We start from the raw sequence: 18,634 nt of genomic DNA on the forward strand, positions 1-18,634 counted from the left end.
ATTTCAAAACCAGAATGTCATCAATAAGGGCTGAAGTACAAACTGTATAAAGTACTGATACACTGTTCTCTGTAAGAGAATTTCTAGAGTACTATTTCTACAGTATACTATTCAGTTCGGCAGGCCTTTCAGTGTAACCTTCAAACACAATGATTTGTATTAAATGCTATTTAATCCTGTAATACAATTGTACTCTTGCTAAATCCACCGACTGAAACAGGATCTGAACAGAAGTCTTGAATGTATCAAAATCAAAACTCTTGATAGACTTTGGCGGACCAGTGCTTTTATACTTTCCTCCTATGGTAGTAATCAACATTCTTTACCTTTATCATGCTTTTCTGTCTGACTTATTCTGGTTAAATAGTTTGATGTATTACATCACAGAGTAACTCTCATACCTGCAGGATAGTTTGCAGTATAGACACAAAGCAAATGTAGAGCTATTTGCATGGAGGAGTCATCTGTTAAAAACCATGGCCATAGCGAATACAGAACAGGAACAAGATGAGCTTTGAGTGCTGCCACCTACAAGAACATGAGGAAGAATTTAAAATACTATACTGTTGAATACTTTGAAAATTAAGTATAAATAGTGATAAAAGCATATTTTTATCTTATTATGTCCCATTACTTTGCTTTAAAAGTTTGTATGGAGGGAACTGACATCCTTATTTCAACACTAATGAAATTAACTCTTTCCCAGTCAAAACCAGCACACGTTTTAAATACAGAGACATGCAAACAAAAGCAAAGAATTATTCATTCCAACTATGATTGTTCAAGAGCTCCCTATTCTGAAGCTTTATTCTACTCCAACTAAACTAACTGTTGGAACTCAAAAAGCATGGAAATAGAAGAGCAAATTATTCTAAAATTCTAAAACTTCAGCTACCACCAGCAACCTCCTCCTCTCCTCCAAGGTATTGTCTCTGCATTGCCCTGATCAAAAGAAGAAAAATATCCCACAATAATCTTATCTGAGATGATGGCACAACCAAGTTACAGGGACCTTAGGGATAACCAGATGGCTTATTCAGGCCCATAATTTACATGGTGTTCTGTATACAAAAAGGATGCTAACACATGCTCTCAACAGGGGTACTTCTAGAAGGTCTGGAAATCTTGTGATTCCACCAATGCATTTGCTAAAAGTATCACAAGTTGTATCGGAGTGCCAAGACAAGTTAAACTGTGGAAAGAAAATGGAAATAAATGTGTGAAAGGTATTAGCAATAAGAAAGAGGAAGAGTAATGATCAGAAAGAAAGAATACAGAAAAAAATAATTAAAAAAAGTAACATTTTTCCCACGAAAAAACCACAGGTAGGCAGAAGAACTGAAGTAGAAAAGAAATTGAACAGCACAGAGAAAAAGACAGAGAATGTGAAATGAAAAGACGACATTCAGAACAATATTCTGAGCAAGCAAAATCATGAAAAAAATTAAGATGAAAACAAAACTGTGACTTGCAGTATTATTGTAATTTAACTCAGACAAAAGTAAATGGCAAGTTATTATTTAAGATTGGTTTTTGGTTTGGGGTTTTTTTTTGTCTTTCAGAAAGGGAAAGGAAAAAGGAGAGAGGAATATGGAACTACTTTCCCAAGATGTGAAATGTTCCTCTTATGTGCCTTTTTTGTGGCCCCACGCTTTTCTCTACATCCATTTTTCACATTATATGCTTTGAAAATTGTAATTATTGATTTAAGCAAAGCAGAAGTGGGTATAAAGGATGTTATCCATCTGAAACCTTTGGGAGATGATGTTTCAATATGAACACTGAGTTCCTAATGCACGTATGAAATATTCTTAGGAGATGGGAATAATAATGAAATTTGAAGTATTTCTTGCCTTGATATCAAGCTTAAATTTAGCCATCTTAGAAAATAATTTCAAAGTAGAAAAAAGAAAATTAGGATCTTCATTCACTAACTGAATGTGCTCACATTATTTCAGTATAAGAATACTTACTTTGCATTCTTCATTTTGAAAGAGGCAGTTTCTGAGGAGCTGCATAGAACACCTTAACTGCTTGATGAGGTTATCCTCCTACCCAGAGAAAAATATTTGATGATCACCAACAGAAGACCAGAACGAATTTTGTACAAGAAGGAAAGAGATTTCAAAGGGAAGGTGCAAATCTAAAGCATCAACATTTGGGTAACATCTCTTCAGCAGAGTTTCCTTCTGATCTCAGGTAAAATTCATCTCAGCTAGATTTAAACACGTATACTAAAGACATTTACAAGTTACTTGGAGTCATCCTCATCTCTCTTTATAACCCACAGATACCACTTGCAGGGGCACTGATCTGGCCAAATGCAGAGATCTGTAATGTAGAGCTCCATTTCTCTTACAACTAGTGACAAATAGGTGGGAACACTGTCTGGGTATTTGTTCCATCCTAAAGCAGACATCTAACACAAGTCAAATCAATCACTCCCTAGAAGCACCTATTTTTCTTCCTTGGATAAAAACAAGGATAAAATAGCTCTGTCTTGCAGATATCTACATTTGGTCTGATCAATCCATCCTTATATTCCCAGTATCTTAGTTCCCTATTCTTAATAATGGAAATAGTTTCCAACCTGATAAGAATATTACAAAGATAAATACAGCTCTTTGGACAGTGAGGTACTATACTGAGATTCAAGTATACAAGTAAACAAAAAATCTATCTTCATGATAGTGTTGTGACACTAAAAGGCTAATGATGGCTGACCTAACTTCTATAAGGTTGACATACTAAACCACTGCTGAAAGATGATCAAATTCCTATAAGCTTGTTCAGCACAGACTATTTCTGTTTTATCAATCATAAAGGAACAAAAATGTAAAATAGGATTCATGCTTAATCTCAGACAAGGTGAAGCAACAATGCTTGCTTATAAATCATATGTGCAGCTGATGACATTTAGAGATGAAGTAAAAATCTATCTCAAAAAAGTTAATGAAAGTCAGGCATAGTAGAGGAAAAAGAAACATACAAGTCATCGTTACAAATGCGTTTTAACTGGTTTATATCATTTTTAGTTAAATAAAATGCTAACTCTAATGTCTTCCTTCAAGAACTTCCATATGTATTCATAAATTTAATAAGTACAAATAGCACTAAATCCTATGAAATGACACAAGCTACAACTTATACTCAATGTGTAAATTCCTAGGAGGCTGAGAAAGTTATAGACTGTGTTGATGGCACCATTTGTATTTATTTATTTTAGGATACCTTGATTTTTACTAAATTCTATTTTGATGGGTTTTTTTGAAAGCTTGACTATCTGTAAATACTTTTCATGCCCTTGGTTAGCATCAGTAATTATTGTGAAAGAAAAGGACTATCAGCTAAAATACTTCAGTTGCCCTGAGAATGAAGCTAAGTCAATCGCATTTTTCACAACAGTTAAAAAGAAAAGAAGTGCTGATGACTTCATTTTGAGAGCTGTGCCTCGAAGTGGGCTGAGGGGCAGTTTTGTGAATGATCAGCTAAATCTGACTATGAAAGCAATGTCTCAGCTTCCCTCACTTGAAATTAGATTGCTTGTCATTATGCACCACATATGATAAACAGCACACTTACATATGATGTAGCAACCTACAGTCCCAGCTCAGCAGGGAAATCTGCCACAGTCCTTTGCAAATCTCTTTCAAAGAATTCTTAAACAAACATTAACAGTCTTTCTGACCTTTCTCAGAGGCTCCTTTCCTTCAATTTTTTTCAAGTTTAAAATTCATTCTAGATTTAGCAGAGGAGAAAACGTCCTCAGCTTCTCAATTCTCAACCCAAGAAATATAAAGAACCAGCTGACTTCAACCTTACTGGACATATCTAGGGCAGGACACCTCTCAGCCTCCACGCCTTGAAGAACGGATAATAAATGTGTTTTGGAGATCTCAGGAAAAAAATATTGTAGCCTTCAAGTGTCAGGGTCAAACCCAAAATTTTTTAAGACCACATTGTTATAAAACACAATTCCAGTGTCACAAATCAAGGCTAATGTCTGTTTGTGCCAGTGCCTCAGAGGAAAATACTATTGAGTTCAAACAATGCAGAAATATCCTGCAGGAAGATGTTTTCTGCAATTTCTGCTTTATGTGGGAGTAGACAAGATATCAAACTTGACAGCAGAGGTTATTGTCTGTATTTTAATAATTCTCTTAGATGAAAGTGGTAGAAAACAAGCAGATTGCAACAAAAATCTTATGAAACTGTTGTATGATGGTAAAGAAATAATCTATGTCTAGATGTGGTAAGGAAGAGCTGGGTGATATAAGATCCTAAAACAACTGGAAGGGAGGTTAAAAAAAAGGCTAAAAAAAGAAATTGTAAATGGAGAGACGAAACTGGAAGTACAGGCAGTGAAAGGAGCACAAGTATGAGGATAAAAAAACAAAAAAATTCTGACAAGAAGTTACAGCCAGGGACAACTGAGTCTGATGACAAGAGACCAAGATATCCAGACCAAGTAGGCACAAGGACAGAAAAAGAATTAGAATTGGAAGCCAGATAATATGAGAAGGTAGAGAACAAAAACTATGACTTGCACAAAGAGACTGGAACTAGTTTTGGGGTGGGAGGGAGATTGACTGGCACAGGAACAGAAAAAAAAATGGTTAGCATCGATTGAAAGACACTGAGAAAGAAAACCTGAGAAACACAAAAGTTATTATTGTGGAAAGAAGATGGAAAAAAATATCTGGATTAGATAGAACCACAAAGTCAAGGCTGAAAGTCCAACTACGTCTGAAAATAATACAGTACTCCTAGATATTGTTGTAGGCTAATATCATAAATTGCAAGCACTGGCAGGTGACAAATGGATGAACATGTATGTGTGTGAATGTCCAAAACTGAACTTTTGAACTATCAATGAGAAGTCTGCTAGTTGCTGGCTTCAGTCAGAATGGGCTAGCTGCTAATTCTGATAACCTGGACTAAAAGTGGGAAGTCCTGAATCCTCCAGTTAATGAAAAGACATGACACAGAACCACTAATTCAGAGGCTGATCATGCGTTATACTTCACACACACAGAATATTTATTAGATAAGCTGGAGCTCAGAGCTCTGGAAAGAAAAGCTGGTGGCGAAAAGAAAGATTCCTAAGAAGAAATGGGCCCAAAAAGAAGAATGTGAAGATCCTGGCTGAAGGAACAATGCTGCAAGTTGGAGAAGATCCTGGAGACTAGAGAGATGCATGAAGACAAACATGAGCACATGCTCAGGGGCTTTGGTCAGTAACACCCAAGACTGGTAACTGAGCAGCCGCAAAGCACAAACTGATGTGATTTTCTGCCTGACTTTCTTGAACCAGCAGTCCTCTCCATGTTGCAAAAGGAAGTTGAGGCCTAGTGAACAAAATTCTGTCTGGGAGAGTGAGTGTGAGATAATCAAATTGGTAAAAGTTCTAAAGTAATTGAAACAGAAAGAAGCCCCAGTATCCAGATCCACTACAAGTTTTCCTTTACTGTCTCACACGTGACAGATACCAACAGTATCCACCTCAAGGAAAAAAAAAAACAGAACAAACAAAAAAGAGCAGGGAAGTGTCTTCTTGTATCGGTCTTTTTGGTTTTGTAGTTACCTTTTTTTTCTGTGCTTTCCCAGGCTTTAGGGAATCCAAATTCAGCTGTGCATGAATGTGTTTCATGTCTTCTATACAGCTGTCTAACAGGCCAACTGGAAAACAAAAAGTATTAACATTTAGAAGTTAATTCACAATCAAAAATATTTTATGAAACATAAAATAACTTTCTTGCAATGATCTTAGTTACTGTTACCCTCCTGAACTGAGATTTAAGAGTTCAGATGTCCACATTCTGTGAGTTCATAATATATTGTATTCTTCTTGATATCAGGAAGTAACTAACAGTCTCCGAGATGGATAGCATCTACTTGAATGATCTTGAGAAGCAAGAATACATTTGAGTCCTCTTGCAACAGAGTTCTGTGAGAGGAGTACCCAAAGGAAGGACTGATAAGATAGAGAGGGGAGGATGATTGGGGAGGAAGAGGATAGCAACTCATAACTCTTCAGGATACCGTCAGTGTTGCTGCCTAGAAGACTGAAGCTTCAAGAGGTTAGGGCATGCATTTATCTTACCCAAATCTTCCCTGACAGCAACAGATTTGCTGCATCTGAGGTGAGACAGAGGAAAGCAAATGTTCAGGTGACTCAACGTGCAAGATGTTGAGTTAGGTGCTCTTCTTGGGATCTACAGTCTTTAATTTATTACAAGATTATAGGCTCTTGGGATATTCTGGTTAGAAAAGGTGGCCTCCAGAGGTCATATAGTCCAACCTCCCGCTCAAAGCAGTCACCTACAAGATCAGGCAAGGTTTACCTGCTGACTTATCCAGTTGGGTCTTGAAAATGTCCAAAGACAGAGACTGCATAGTATGCCTAACCACTGCTTCACTACCTTCAAAGGGGAAGCGTTTCTTTACAGCCAATCTGACTCTCACGTTTCAATTTATGCCCATTCTCTCTCATCCTCCTACACCATGCACTGCTGTGAAAAACCTGGCTCTGTCTTCTTTAAAACCTCACAGGTATGAGAGGGCTGCTATTAGATCCTCCCAAAACCTTATTTTCTCCAGGTTGAACAAGGCCAGTTTCCTCAGCCTATCTTCTAAGGACAGGCGGACACAACTACCTTAGTGGCCCTCTGCTGAACTTGCTCCAGTTTGTTGATGTCTTTCTTGTACTGGGCCAAACCTGGATGCATTATTTTAGATTTGGTCTAACAAGTACTAAGTAGAGGAAAGATAATCCTTTCCCCTCGATCCACTGGCTGTGTTCCTGTTAATACAGCCCCAGATGCTATTAAGTCTTCTCACATTCAGCTTGCTGTTTATCAAGACCTCAAGGTCCTCTCCAGCTCCCTGGTCAGCCTGTACTGCTGTAAGGGGCCAGGTGCAGGACTTTGCAGCATGTGTATCTTAAAAATTAATCTTTAAGAGCTACAGATATCTTCAGAACATTGATATGAACCCAGAACTCCTCTTCCTTTTCTCTAAGATTTGTGTTGCATCACAGGAAGGATGACTTGAAGACTGCTCTAGCACAGAATGTGATGCACTTCATGCACTGGTAGAGCCTTCATGGGAAGTCAGGTCATCAGCAGAACAACCACCTGATTGAAGCAAGGGCTGAGTAGACCACCAATAGACTGGGAAAGAGCAGAAAGTAGGTATATAGCATAGGATTTGAAACTTGGAGTTTTCTGCCACTATTGGGATCACACATTGAGCAGACATATCTAGGCTATCTATTTCAGTGTAGTGTAGGTTTAAAGGACTGAACAAACCAACAGAGAGATGCAAGTAATGAGAGAGCACCCAAGACAAAGTGCACTTGGGCTGATCAGCAGCTATTAAATGCATGATCCATGAGAAATGCAAATTAACCAGTCTCCCCTGTGTTCTAGTGGGCACAAAAGGCCTTTGATTAGAGGTTTTTTACTTTTGTTTTACTACTATAAAGTAAAAACCTTAGGCATGAAAGATGTTGCATTGCAAAGGGAGAAGGCCCTACTTAAACTGTAAAACAGGAAGAAAGAAACAAATAGTCAGGGAAGAACAAAGCTGGGAACAAGAAGTCTCTTCTTGTCTAGGTACAGCCAGAACTGAGAACACAGGGTGTACCTTCACCTACAAACCTGCACTGGCATAGTGTGAAAAAAGAAATGGAAGATACTGACAGTGTGATATCTCCAGTTTCAAATGGATGAATATGCCACTAGCAGTAAAAGATCGCAAGTTTCTTCTCACTCTAACACAGAGCTGTGCGTTAACTACAAATTTTTAGACTCGCTACAACATATTTTATCTGTAGCTGAAAACTTTATTCATAAGCTTTCTCTGTAAAAATCTGCAAAAAAGGCCACTGAAAACTAGGTCTTTTGTTTTGACAAAAAACATGATTATTTAAAAAATACATAAAACACCTGCAAGCATTTGATTCATAAATCATTTAACACACATTTTGAAATGCTCACCTTCCAAAGCACATTTCTGGGCATTTTTACTGACAGCTAAGAGAGACAGCAATGCATTTGCAGCAACTTCTTTCAGCACATCCTTTGAAGATTTTCTTTCACAGACCTTCAAATAATGCAATTTCATTACCAAATGAAAAAGTGAACATATTAAAAGCAGTATTCATATCTATGAATATGTTGTTATAGTCTATCTTTTCATTTGGATGATTCATCACTATATTCCTATCCAGAGTTCTCCCTCTCTATATTCATGTTTATAGTCTGTCTATACTGAAGTGCTTCATTATTTTTTCTAATTAAAATGTTTAAAATAATTTTTTTTCTTGCTCCTAAACCCAATCCTCTTACTCTTTTCTTAGCATTCTACCTTCTTAAAGCCTAGACTCCCAGCCTTGGCATTCCAGGCCTTTCCTAACATTCAGGCTTGCTACAGCAGACAATTCACTGACATGCCATTAGCGCAATCTCACTTTCCTTGAACACAGTGATGAAGAAGAGACATTAAATACCAGTTAAATTCTTTAGAATAAAAATATCATTGACACATGGATAATTTTTTTAGATACTCTTCCAACCAGAGAAAAATGGTACTTTGACTTATTTTTGTGGGGCCTTTGTGAGTATCACTGTATTTCCAGTAACATAAATAAAAGATGTGTTTTCAAAGGAATATTTATTTGGAGTCATATAACAAGAGAGGTGAAAGACGAGGAGCTGTCTGAGCTTTATATATTATCCACTAGAGAATTTTGTGCATCCAGCAATTTTCCCTAATATATTCCAATACTGACATCCAATATAATGGAAAATGGTATGCATTGTAATCAGAAGAATATAGTAAACTAAGAACTGTTGCTGGGTCATAGTAGAAAGAAAAACATACTTTAATGTTAGCTAAATAAACAACATCTTACCAAAAACTTAATACGTCAGACAGAAATCTCATTAGTACCTTAGCCACAGGACCTCATAGATTTTATACCTCTGCATACATCACATATATCACTTTTTATTGGCTTTAGTCCTCCACCTAGTAATTGCCTAAGAAATTTTTTCAAATTTTAATATGCAATAAAATATCAGTGTATGCTCTAGAGTTATCATTTATTGAAGTGTTCAGTGTAACCAGGACTGAAAAGGTCAAGGAATGAAGACTAGTAAGTTAATAACTTGGAAAAAAAAAACAACAACCCAAAACAAACCACAAACCCCAAAACCTCATCGATAAGGACAACTGACATCAAATTAAAGCACTAAAGCCCAAAGCATAGACTGGGTTCTGCATTGATAGATAACAAAAGAAATGTCACGTTTGGACTACAACTGATTTTTAGATCGCAAGTGAAATCTCAAAGCTGTCAGAAATACAAGAATGTTCTAAGTAAATTAACGGTTTTTCTGTACTGATAGATGGTGGTTTCTTTGCAAATTAAATAATTTATATTTTGAACTACTCAAACATCTAAAAATCTTAAAGTTTAAACTTGATTCTACTTTACACAAGCCAGGAAAAACGAAAATGTTAAGCTCCTTCAGTCCTGTGCAACCTCAAATGTAGCTTTTTGCGATTTATCCACTCAAACACTTTTGCCCTGTCAAGTTGCTAGCTGTATTTTTTTTTAAGTTTTTCTTAGTACTTAGGAATATTTTAGTAATTAAAAAACATATTTCCCTGTCAATCTCTTGGGCATTTTCCTTTAATTAACTATTGTGTGCTGATTAGAACTGAACAATAATTGAGTTGTCCTATATTTGTATCTTTTTAAAAAGTTTTGATTTCATCTTACTATTTTCTAAATTTTATCTTAAAAACTAGCAAAATTCCATGCCTTGAAGCATTCTCTTTTATGCATTTTTTTTCCTTACTCTGTAATCAAGAATTACAATTTATAACAAAAATTTATGTCAATCATAGGGAACACAAAAACTTAATAATTAATTGATGATTAACTACTAGTTGAATGGAAAAAAATAACGCTACGAATATTTATTATGCCTTCTGCCAGCAGATTCTATAGTTTTAATCTACTAGTATAGAAGTATTAAAATGACAATGGACACTTTTAATTCTTGTTTTAAATTATGATGCAAAATAAATTTAAGATGGCCCATAAATCCACAGCAGATCTAGCTATGTTAGCCTGCACCTACTGTAAATTAGTTGAAGGTGAGATCACAGCCTTTCTAGAATTTTGTAAATTTTATATCTAGAAAAAAAAAGGTAGGGCCTAAATTTGAGACTTTATGTACAGAATATAGTTTCCTCACTACTTTTACCTCTGATCTTGAAAACATGTATACAAGAGTTAAAATTTACATACACAAAAGCAACAAAACCTTTCAAAGTCAACATATGAGTTTACTAAATTGGTTGTATGCAATAATGCATACTAATCCAGGACCTGGTCTGCTAATATTCATACCTGCAGATGGGGTCCTAAGTTAGCACTTGCCATTGAGTATTACCTATTCTGTAGATTTTATGTAATTAGGATTCAAAACCCACCTGGACGCGTTCCTGTGCCCCCTGCTGTAGGTGTCCCTGCTCAAGCAGCGGGGTTGGACAAGATGATCTCCAGAGGTCCCTTCCAACCCCTACCATTCTGTGATTCTGTGATTAATGGAGGTGGCCCATTGTTTGAAAATTTTCTCTCACAGCCTTTTCTATATTAGTCAATTATTTGCTTGAGTGCTTCTATTGAACATTGATCATATTTAAATCTTTTGGGTTGTTTGGGTTTTTTTCTTCTTTTTTATGAGCCCATAGGATGGGCTCCTCTTTCAACTGCCTCTCACTGACCACCATGGGGGGGTGGAAAAAAAAAGAGTAAATAACTATATGTACTTTGCTATAAAAAGTTTAAGCTGTTTCTTTCTTAATTCTGTTATCCTTTTTTGGGGATCATAGCAGTGATGTCCCTTTCTTATATTACAAAGCCTCACACAGAATAGGTTATTTTTTGAGCTCTTTTATGAACAAAATGCAATGTCCATCTACAGCTCTGAACAGTTAAAGAGCAAGTTAAAAGCTGCTATCTCTCACAATACTTAAACTATGTCATAGTGTCTGATATACTTTCATTGGCCTGGCTGCAGTTAATTTTTCATTGTATAGACCTTCCCTGCTGTCACCATGAGAACCATCACTTTTTGCTGCCAAAGCTTGGTCATAAGCAATGTATACTTGTACGAAAACAGAGGAATGTGACTTACAGCACACCTTTGTCTGATACACTTTCATGCAATCACATTTTTTGTGCCAGAGCCAAGAAGTTCCGTTTTAGGCACATACATAAGCATTAAATACAAAAACCTACCAAGGAATTTAGCAAATTATGGGATTTCAGTGAAGTGCCCCTGTTTTGCTGTCAGAGTCTCTGAAATCATGTCCTCACAGGAAATCTCTGTGCACAGAAATTATCTGAAATTAGTTGCCAAAGACACAGGGAATTCTAGTTTTAGTAGCCTATACAGCGATGCCAAGAAAGAACTTCTTTGGAAGTCCCTCCTCCCTGAAAGACACCAGGTTCTTATTATGCCCCAATAAACACTGCAGAGTCACAGTGGTGTAACACAGCAGCAAAGGAACACAGGTTATGTGAGAGATGTTAGGTAGATCAGGAGAAGTCTTTGTAGCAGTGAGGTTATTCTACAAGAATTCAGCAACCACAGGAAGAAGAGAGATTAAGTGATACTAAGACAGTATTATTTCAGTCACACCATCCAATATGTACTAATACATGTTGAAAATAATGTTTTACATAGCACAATAGTACTAAATATGGTTCTTATGTATAAAAAAAGTAGTAATTACAAGACATTGCCTCCAGAACATCAGAAATCATAAGCTACATTATGCTATACAAAACCTGCGTCTTTCAGACACTACACTTCTAATTATGGATCACTATTATTGTTACAATGACTAACTGCACATAATTTAAAGAAGGGCAATGAGTATATAGATAAAAGAACCAACTTGTGAGGGAAACGAATCATACACAAGTTTCACATATAACTTTTCTTATTACTAAGAAATGAAAGATATTTTAACAGTCAGTAAATAAGTGAAGGATGTAAATATAAAGGAAGTAAAAAAATCATTTAGGACAGCTTGTGAAGTTACTTCTTGGCAATCGTTCCATCTTATTACATGAATTTAAAAAATCAGTGTAACAGATGTCTCAAATCAAAGATGTCTTGGTTCATCACTGCAAACAACTGATTTTTCATTAGGTAACTACACACCTTTTTAACAAAACACAAAAATGCAAAAATATATCCTGCATTCACACAATCAGATTTTAAATACCTGAATAATTAATGCAGTAAGTTGAGTTACTGATGCCTGGCATACTTCAACATGATCCAGAAGAAAGCTAATAGTTGGATTCTGACATATACTCTGCTTATCTTGGAGCTGTCTTCTTCCTTCCTCATTCAAAAGGACAGAGAGGAACTGTAAACTAGCCATATATAAAGCAGGATATGTGGTTGACAGATGAATACAATCACAAATATTATCTGAAAGGTTAAACAGAAAAATAAAAACTTCTATATTTCATTCTGAATAAAGCTTAAGTGCTTCAGAACTCAGAAAGACTTATCAAATAAAGTGTGTGAAGGCCAATAAGCAGTTATACCTGTGCACTGCACAAGGAACTCTACAAATTCTATGCATTTGATAAGTCTTAAAAAATCTAAGAAAGAAAATTTTCAATTTTATAGGTTTCGATAAATTAATTGCTCTGCATTAATTTGACTATAAAACAAAAAAAGCTATTTCTATTTGCTAAATCACTCATTTGTTCGACAATTTTGTGAACTCTTCTCACTTTATCCAAGAGCTTACATTATAATTCCAACAGTACTCATCAGCTGCTTTATGTGCAACTGGATTTGGATTCACTTAACATGCACCTGGCTGAAATCACAAGTTTGAATGGACTATGCTCATACTTCAGTATTGAAACATGTCAAAGAAACCTTGGTAACCTAGAGCCCTGACTTGGCAAGCAACTAATGAAGAAATAATCAAAACACAAACAAACACACACCCTGGGTAATAATTTTTAATTCCTATATCTCTTATTTCCCCTCAAAATTTTGCTTTACTTTTAGGTAAGACAAAAAAAAACCCACAAACCACAAAACAAACCACACACACACACAAAAAGAAAAAAACAAAAAAGAACAAAAAACAAACCATGAAAAAAAACCCAAACAAACCTAAAAAACCCAAAACGTGTAAGGAAAAAAATGAAGTGCTAATGGATCATTTCAGGCTTTACTCAAAGGTGCCATATTTGGTTAAGTTTTACAACTAGTATCAGTAACCCATATATGCAAACAGAAGTTGTGATTTTATCTGGCAGTTCAGAAGTTAGTCTGATAGTATGAGAGTTATAAAAATCCCATTACAGGGAAAAGCCAGTCAAGCTCTGGACACATTTGGTTTTCATTTTGGATATTAGTAATTACTTAACAGCTTCTAAACAGCAATGCCCCTCTCTTCTATTTGTTTATTTTATTAGTTGCTACATTAAAACCCATCCAGGAATAGTTATTACCAATTATTGCTGTACAGTGATTTGCAAGGGCTGCTGTCACAGGTGGAAAAGATATATGACCACTCTTCCACAATAATGTAGCAAGAAGGTTGAAAAGGTCTACCCATGTTTCACGAAGTAGAGACGTTAACTCGGCATCTGCAAAGATAATACAGGAAAAAAAAAAAATCAAACCATTCACACGTGTGCAAATCTGGATAGCTACGCCTGACAACAACTGCCAATTTAAATGAAGGTGGTACATCAATGACGACCTGCCTCTGCCTAGTTATACTGGAAACAAAGTACTTCATTACCTAACCCATCTCTGGTGCGAATGGCGAGAATTGTGAAGGTATTTCCCAAGAGAGGTTTCAACAGTTCATCCTGGATTACAAGTTGAGAGTCCACCAATAAACATGATTTCAGAAGCCTGGACACAGATGACAAGTATTGAAGTAGTAATAACACCTGTTAAATATTTTTAAAAAGATATGAAATAATGCCATATATTTGCACCTTGCACATATTTTTTTCTTAATTTAAGTACTCACATTACACGTATACAGAATCATGGAATCATTAAGGTTGGAAAAGACCTCCTCAGCTTATTCATAACATTTTGAATTAATACACACCACTTAACAGAAATAATAGGATACAAATTAAAAATTGCTCTCAGTTTTTACTGTAGAAGATGAAACAGAATTCTTAGTCTGGAAACATGCGTGAAATCAATTTTCTAGTGACAAAGAATAAAGTTCCTTGTGAGAAAGTAATGACTCTCCTTATATGTACATATTCTCTGGAAGCTTACAAAGAAAAACATAAAAATGGTCATTAATATTGATGAATATATGTGTATTTCCTGAAAACAGAAGCTCAAGTTGAAGCTTTAGGAAAAAAATAGTATCCTGACATATTTATTTTTTATTCTCACAAGATTTCTGCAGAAACATATTTTCTCTATAACCTGGGTATCTTTCTTCGAAGTAAATATGAATGCAGAGCAGCAGAAGCTTTAAAATGGTGCTGTGCCATGAACATAGTATGTTCTATATATTATATATACAGAGTTAAATTTGGTACAAAAGTAATTCCACTGGCAGGAACCCTATATGCTTTGCATACATCGAAATAAATTGAGAACTATGTAAGTGTCTGCAGGATTGGAGACAACACAAAGCAGCTGGGTTTGTTGTGGAAAATAAATATTAAATATGTCAGTAACTGTATCTGGCTCATACTTCAATACCATACATAGGCATTCTATTACATGATTTCTGTAACTGATAAACTCAGTTTGTATTTTTAAAACACAATTGGTTTTCAGTTTGATGGTTCTAGTTATAGTTCTAACACAGAAATTGGTCTGTGTTGAATATAACATGGTTTATTTTCTTTAAACCTTGTCTAAAGCACAGAGATTCACATGAATGTAACATATAGCAGTGTGTCTGAACTATGTTAATGAGTATAGATTATGCAAACATTTAATATCATAATTTTAAAAAATTAGAAAGTAACAAACACTTCTCTAACCTGAGCTTTTATATGTTCTATATGACATGGATGACCCAATGGAGCTTTCAGTTCCAAGATACATCTCTCAACCAGATTAGCACTTACAAGACTAAAATAAAATAAAGTAATTTGGTTAGAAATATACTTAATCAAACGACTAAACATTCTACTAACTTAATATTCCATAGAAGAGAGCATTTTAAATAGACAGAGTAAAAATAAATTATTAAGAACTTTCTTAAAATAGTGGGGTTTAGCAGCAAGTATAGTGCAATAGCAACTATAGTAGCTGTAAGTTGTTTCAAAATAGTCTCCACAATGGCTGTGACTGCACTGGTAAAAATTTTTTGTTTATATTTGATTGCTTATTTTCTTTCCTGTAGAAGAATGAACAGCTATATAATAATACAAACTGCTTTCAAAAGAAGGTCTTGGGTTTTTTTTTTCCATTAATTGCAGTATGAATAACTACAAAAGCTCTTGAAAACCTTAAAAAAAAAAAAAGAACTAATTTTCATGCTTCATTTCAAGACTTCCAAACACTTTCTACAAGTGAAAGAATTTGTTAAAATGCCAATGGAAACATGGAACACAATCTGAAGACTATTCTGAAGTTGGCATTATTTACTCTTTTTTAGGGTGAATGCCCTTGGCTCATCCTAAAAACACTGCATACAATTAAAAAAAAAAAATCATAAAATGAACTGAAATGATCTACCTGTGAATACCTGACTATATCATGTTAGAAAATTACCCCTCCGAAAAGGATGACTAAATGGCTATCTAGACAAAAAACGAAAACATTACTGAGGAAGACAGTAGTCCTGTAGAACACAGACACTACGAATGAAATCACCAGTGTGATTACCTTTTCTGTGAAAAAAAGAAATAAACCAAATTCCTCTCTTTTGTTGACTGTGTTTTTTAAAAAAGGGCATTTCTAAATACTTTGGAGGCAAGAGGTGATCAATATATTTAACAGTTTTGGTAAGAAACACTGGTAGATCTCATTTAAAACTTTTCACCTCTATTGCTACATGTTGTTTGTCGTTCAGCAGTTATTGATCTCATACCTGCTGAGAGCTGTTAGCAAATGTGCTTGCTGAAGAGCAATTCCAGTATCTTCTGGTGTGACAACCAGCAGATTGTGCAGAAGGCTGCAAACAGCTGACAAAAGGGCAGGTGTGACTACAGCACGCTGTTTAGGCAGGGCAGCAGACATGGGAGAATCATGTTGACTTGAGGATTCTGTTGTGGTTGTATCACTTTGACCTACAATATGTTTAATAAAAAACAGAAAAGAAAAAGAAAAAAACACAAAAAGGTTAGAGCAGGTACACAAAACAAACTGCTTTTTCTTTTTCATAAAATATCCAAGTTCCCTCGACATTTAAAACAGTATATTCTGGAATGAGGGGAAAAAAGAAACCCAAACCAAAACCAAGAAATCAGATACAGGAAAGTGTTATTTAAAACAGTTCTGAAATGAAATATTCCTTCTACAAGGCACTAATAATTGTTAAAGATTAATGGTAAATTTGGGAGATACAAATTTTCACTTCTTTCCTTCACAGAAAAATATTTTATATTTGCAGATATCTATTTCCACATACACCATTTTATATATTCTTTCACATTATATACATTTTATCTTTCTACATATAAAGAGAATTATATACACAGCTGTCTGTGTGTGTGCATGTATGCATATGACAGATCTAGCAAAACTGAGTTTTGAAAGGATGACTGGATGAGAGGAATAGAACCTGTTTTGATTTATATTTCAAGCAGTATCAACCATTTTCACTTATTTCTGTCAAATATATTTCACTCCATTTTAAACGAAGCGTTTTATGTTTGTGTTCCAAAACAACTACTAGGAGCATTAATGGTGATTGTTCCATCAATACGCAAGCTTTATATGCATGTACAAGTACTGGAATATGGGAGGCTATTATATGGTGTTCATCACTACGTGCACAAACTCAAAGTTTGACTGACTTACCTTGTGCCATAAGCCGATCAACTACAGACTCAGGAATAAAATGGGTTGAATTTGTTGGGACTATTGCCTGGAGCTCAGCAACGCTCCCCAGTGATGGTGATGCAGACCGAATCTAGAAAGACATAAAAGGGAAACTAGTTGATTCCAGCTTCTATAGAGCAGCGGTGGAGGGAACCAAACCACTAACTCACCAAACTAACAAGCTCACAAAACCAAAACCAATGTAAAAATTACTGTTCAAAACTAATTTGATTAAATTTTACTCATTATATGTATGTATATATATATAAAAATAAAATTTATAAACATCCAATAATTGAAACTATTGACAGATGTGCAACACTGTGAAACATTTCAGTTAAAAACTGATCAACACCCATCTTTCTGGAAATTCCTCCTCTTAATCCTTCTTTTTCATCCACATAATTGACTCAGTCTACATTTGGACAAAGATAGAAAGGCATTACTGAAGCATTTAAACTCAAATTTTTCATGGACTATTTGCTCTACTGAGAATATCAGTGCCTGCCCATTTGTACCGGGACACACTCAGATAAAAATATCACAAGTGCATTAGTCATCAGCCAAAGCTGAAGTTCTAGAGTCTTTCCAACTCTGGTTACTTCTCTTAACCTTAGTCCTGTGATCCTTGCACGTATTCATTTCATGAAGATATGAGATTTACACAACAGTAGATAATTTTCTATCATGCTACCATGCTCCTTCTGCCAATTATTGCATGCTTTCAAAAGTTCCCCATGCTCTTGCAACTCTGTTTAAAACCACAAGCTTGATATCAGGAGACCTAGAATCTCCAGCTTAGTAACACGCTTTTGAAAGACAAGACCTGTGACCTATTTCAAGTATGGGATAAGCATCTCCTATGTCAGGTCACTTTTTCACTTCTGTTTTTTGTTTTCTAGCTGGACAATCCACATCAGATAAATCTTCTTCCAGTGTCCCTATATAATGTAAAGGATAAAGAATGTTGGGGAAGCCTGTGAAATTCTAAGACAGTCACAGCTTGAAGGAGTCCAGACTTCTCCTCACAGTGAGCTTTCTAAGGAAGACTGAAATATTTCAAAGGTTTTCTTAGAATTTCATGATTTTTATTAGAATATCATTTGGAATTTTTTTTTTTACCTAAGGAAAAGTCACAAGTGACTTAATTGACAAGAAGGATGGAGGGAAGGAAATTGTAGATTACTCCCTTCCTAGATATTATGTCCTTGCAGTTAGGTCACTGCTTTCCAGGTTTTGCTGTGATATACTCAGCAGAATTTTGAGCTACAGAAACTCTCTACTTAGTCTTTTCTCACCCCCTAGAAGGTTTAACTCCACCTCTTCCCCCCATCACTTCCAAATATTATTAGGTTTCTATCAGAACATCCTTACTTGAGACCAGAGTCCCTGCATGACCTAAAGGTTGCCACCTCCATGCCGTAACTCCCTTCTCTCTCCTATTTTCCTCTGGTCTCCTCTACTGTCTATCCTACAGTCTTGAATCTTTCTCCTCAAGCACACTCAGTTGTTCATCAAAAAAGCTAGAATGT

General features: G+C 35.5%; 1 protein-coding gene across 3 annotated transcripts in view; it reads right to left on the reverse strand.

Moving 5' to 3' along the window:
- RTTN (rotatin) overlaps positions 1–18,634 on the reverse strand; it is an 88,941-nt gene that overhangs the window by 7,508 nt on the left and 62,799 nt on the right. For all 3 annotated transcript variants that reach the window (XM_064443098.1, XM_064443097.1, XM_064443096.1), the window contains 10 exons: positions 17,082–17,193; positions 16,150–16,348; positions 15,095–15,185; positions 13,870–14,023; positions 13,574–13,711; positions 12,316–12,527; positions 8,001–8,106; positions 5,585–5,679; positions 1,974–2,051; positions 402–528 (listed from right to left, as the gene is read on the reverse strand). In XM_064443098.1, coding sequence (XP_064299168.1) covers positions 402–528; positions 1,974–2,051; positions 5,585–5,679; positions 8,001–8,106; positions 12,316–12,527; positions 13,574–13,711; positions 13,870–14,023; positions 15,095–15,185; positions 16,150–16,348; positions 17,082–17,193 — 1,312 coding nt within the window. The remainder of the gene's footprint in view (positions 1–401; positions 529–1,973; positions 2,052–5,584; positions 5,680–8,000; positions 8,107–12,315; positions 12,528–13,573; positions 13,712–13,869; positions 14,024–15,094; positions 15,186–16,149; positions 16,349–17,081; positions 17,194–18,634) is intronic.

Source organism: Phalacrocorax carbo, chromosome 2 (assembly GCF_963921805.1).
Source record: "Phalacrocorax carbo chromosome 2, bPhaCar2.1, whole genome shotgun sequence".
NCBI classification, from domain to species: domain Eukaryota; kingdom Metazoa; phylum Chordata; class Aves; order Suliformes; family Phalacrocoracidae; genus Phalacrocorax; species Phalacrocorax carbo.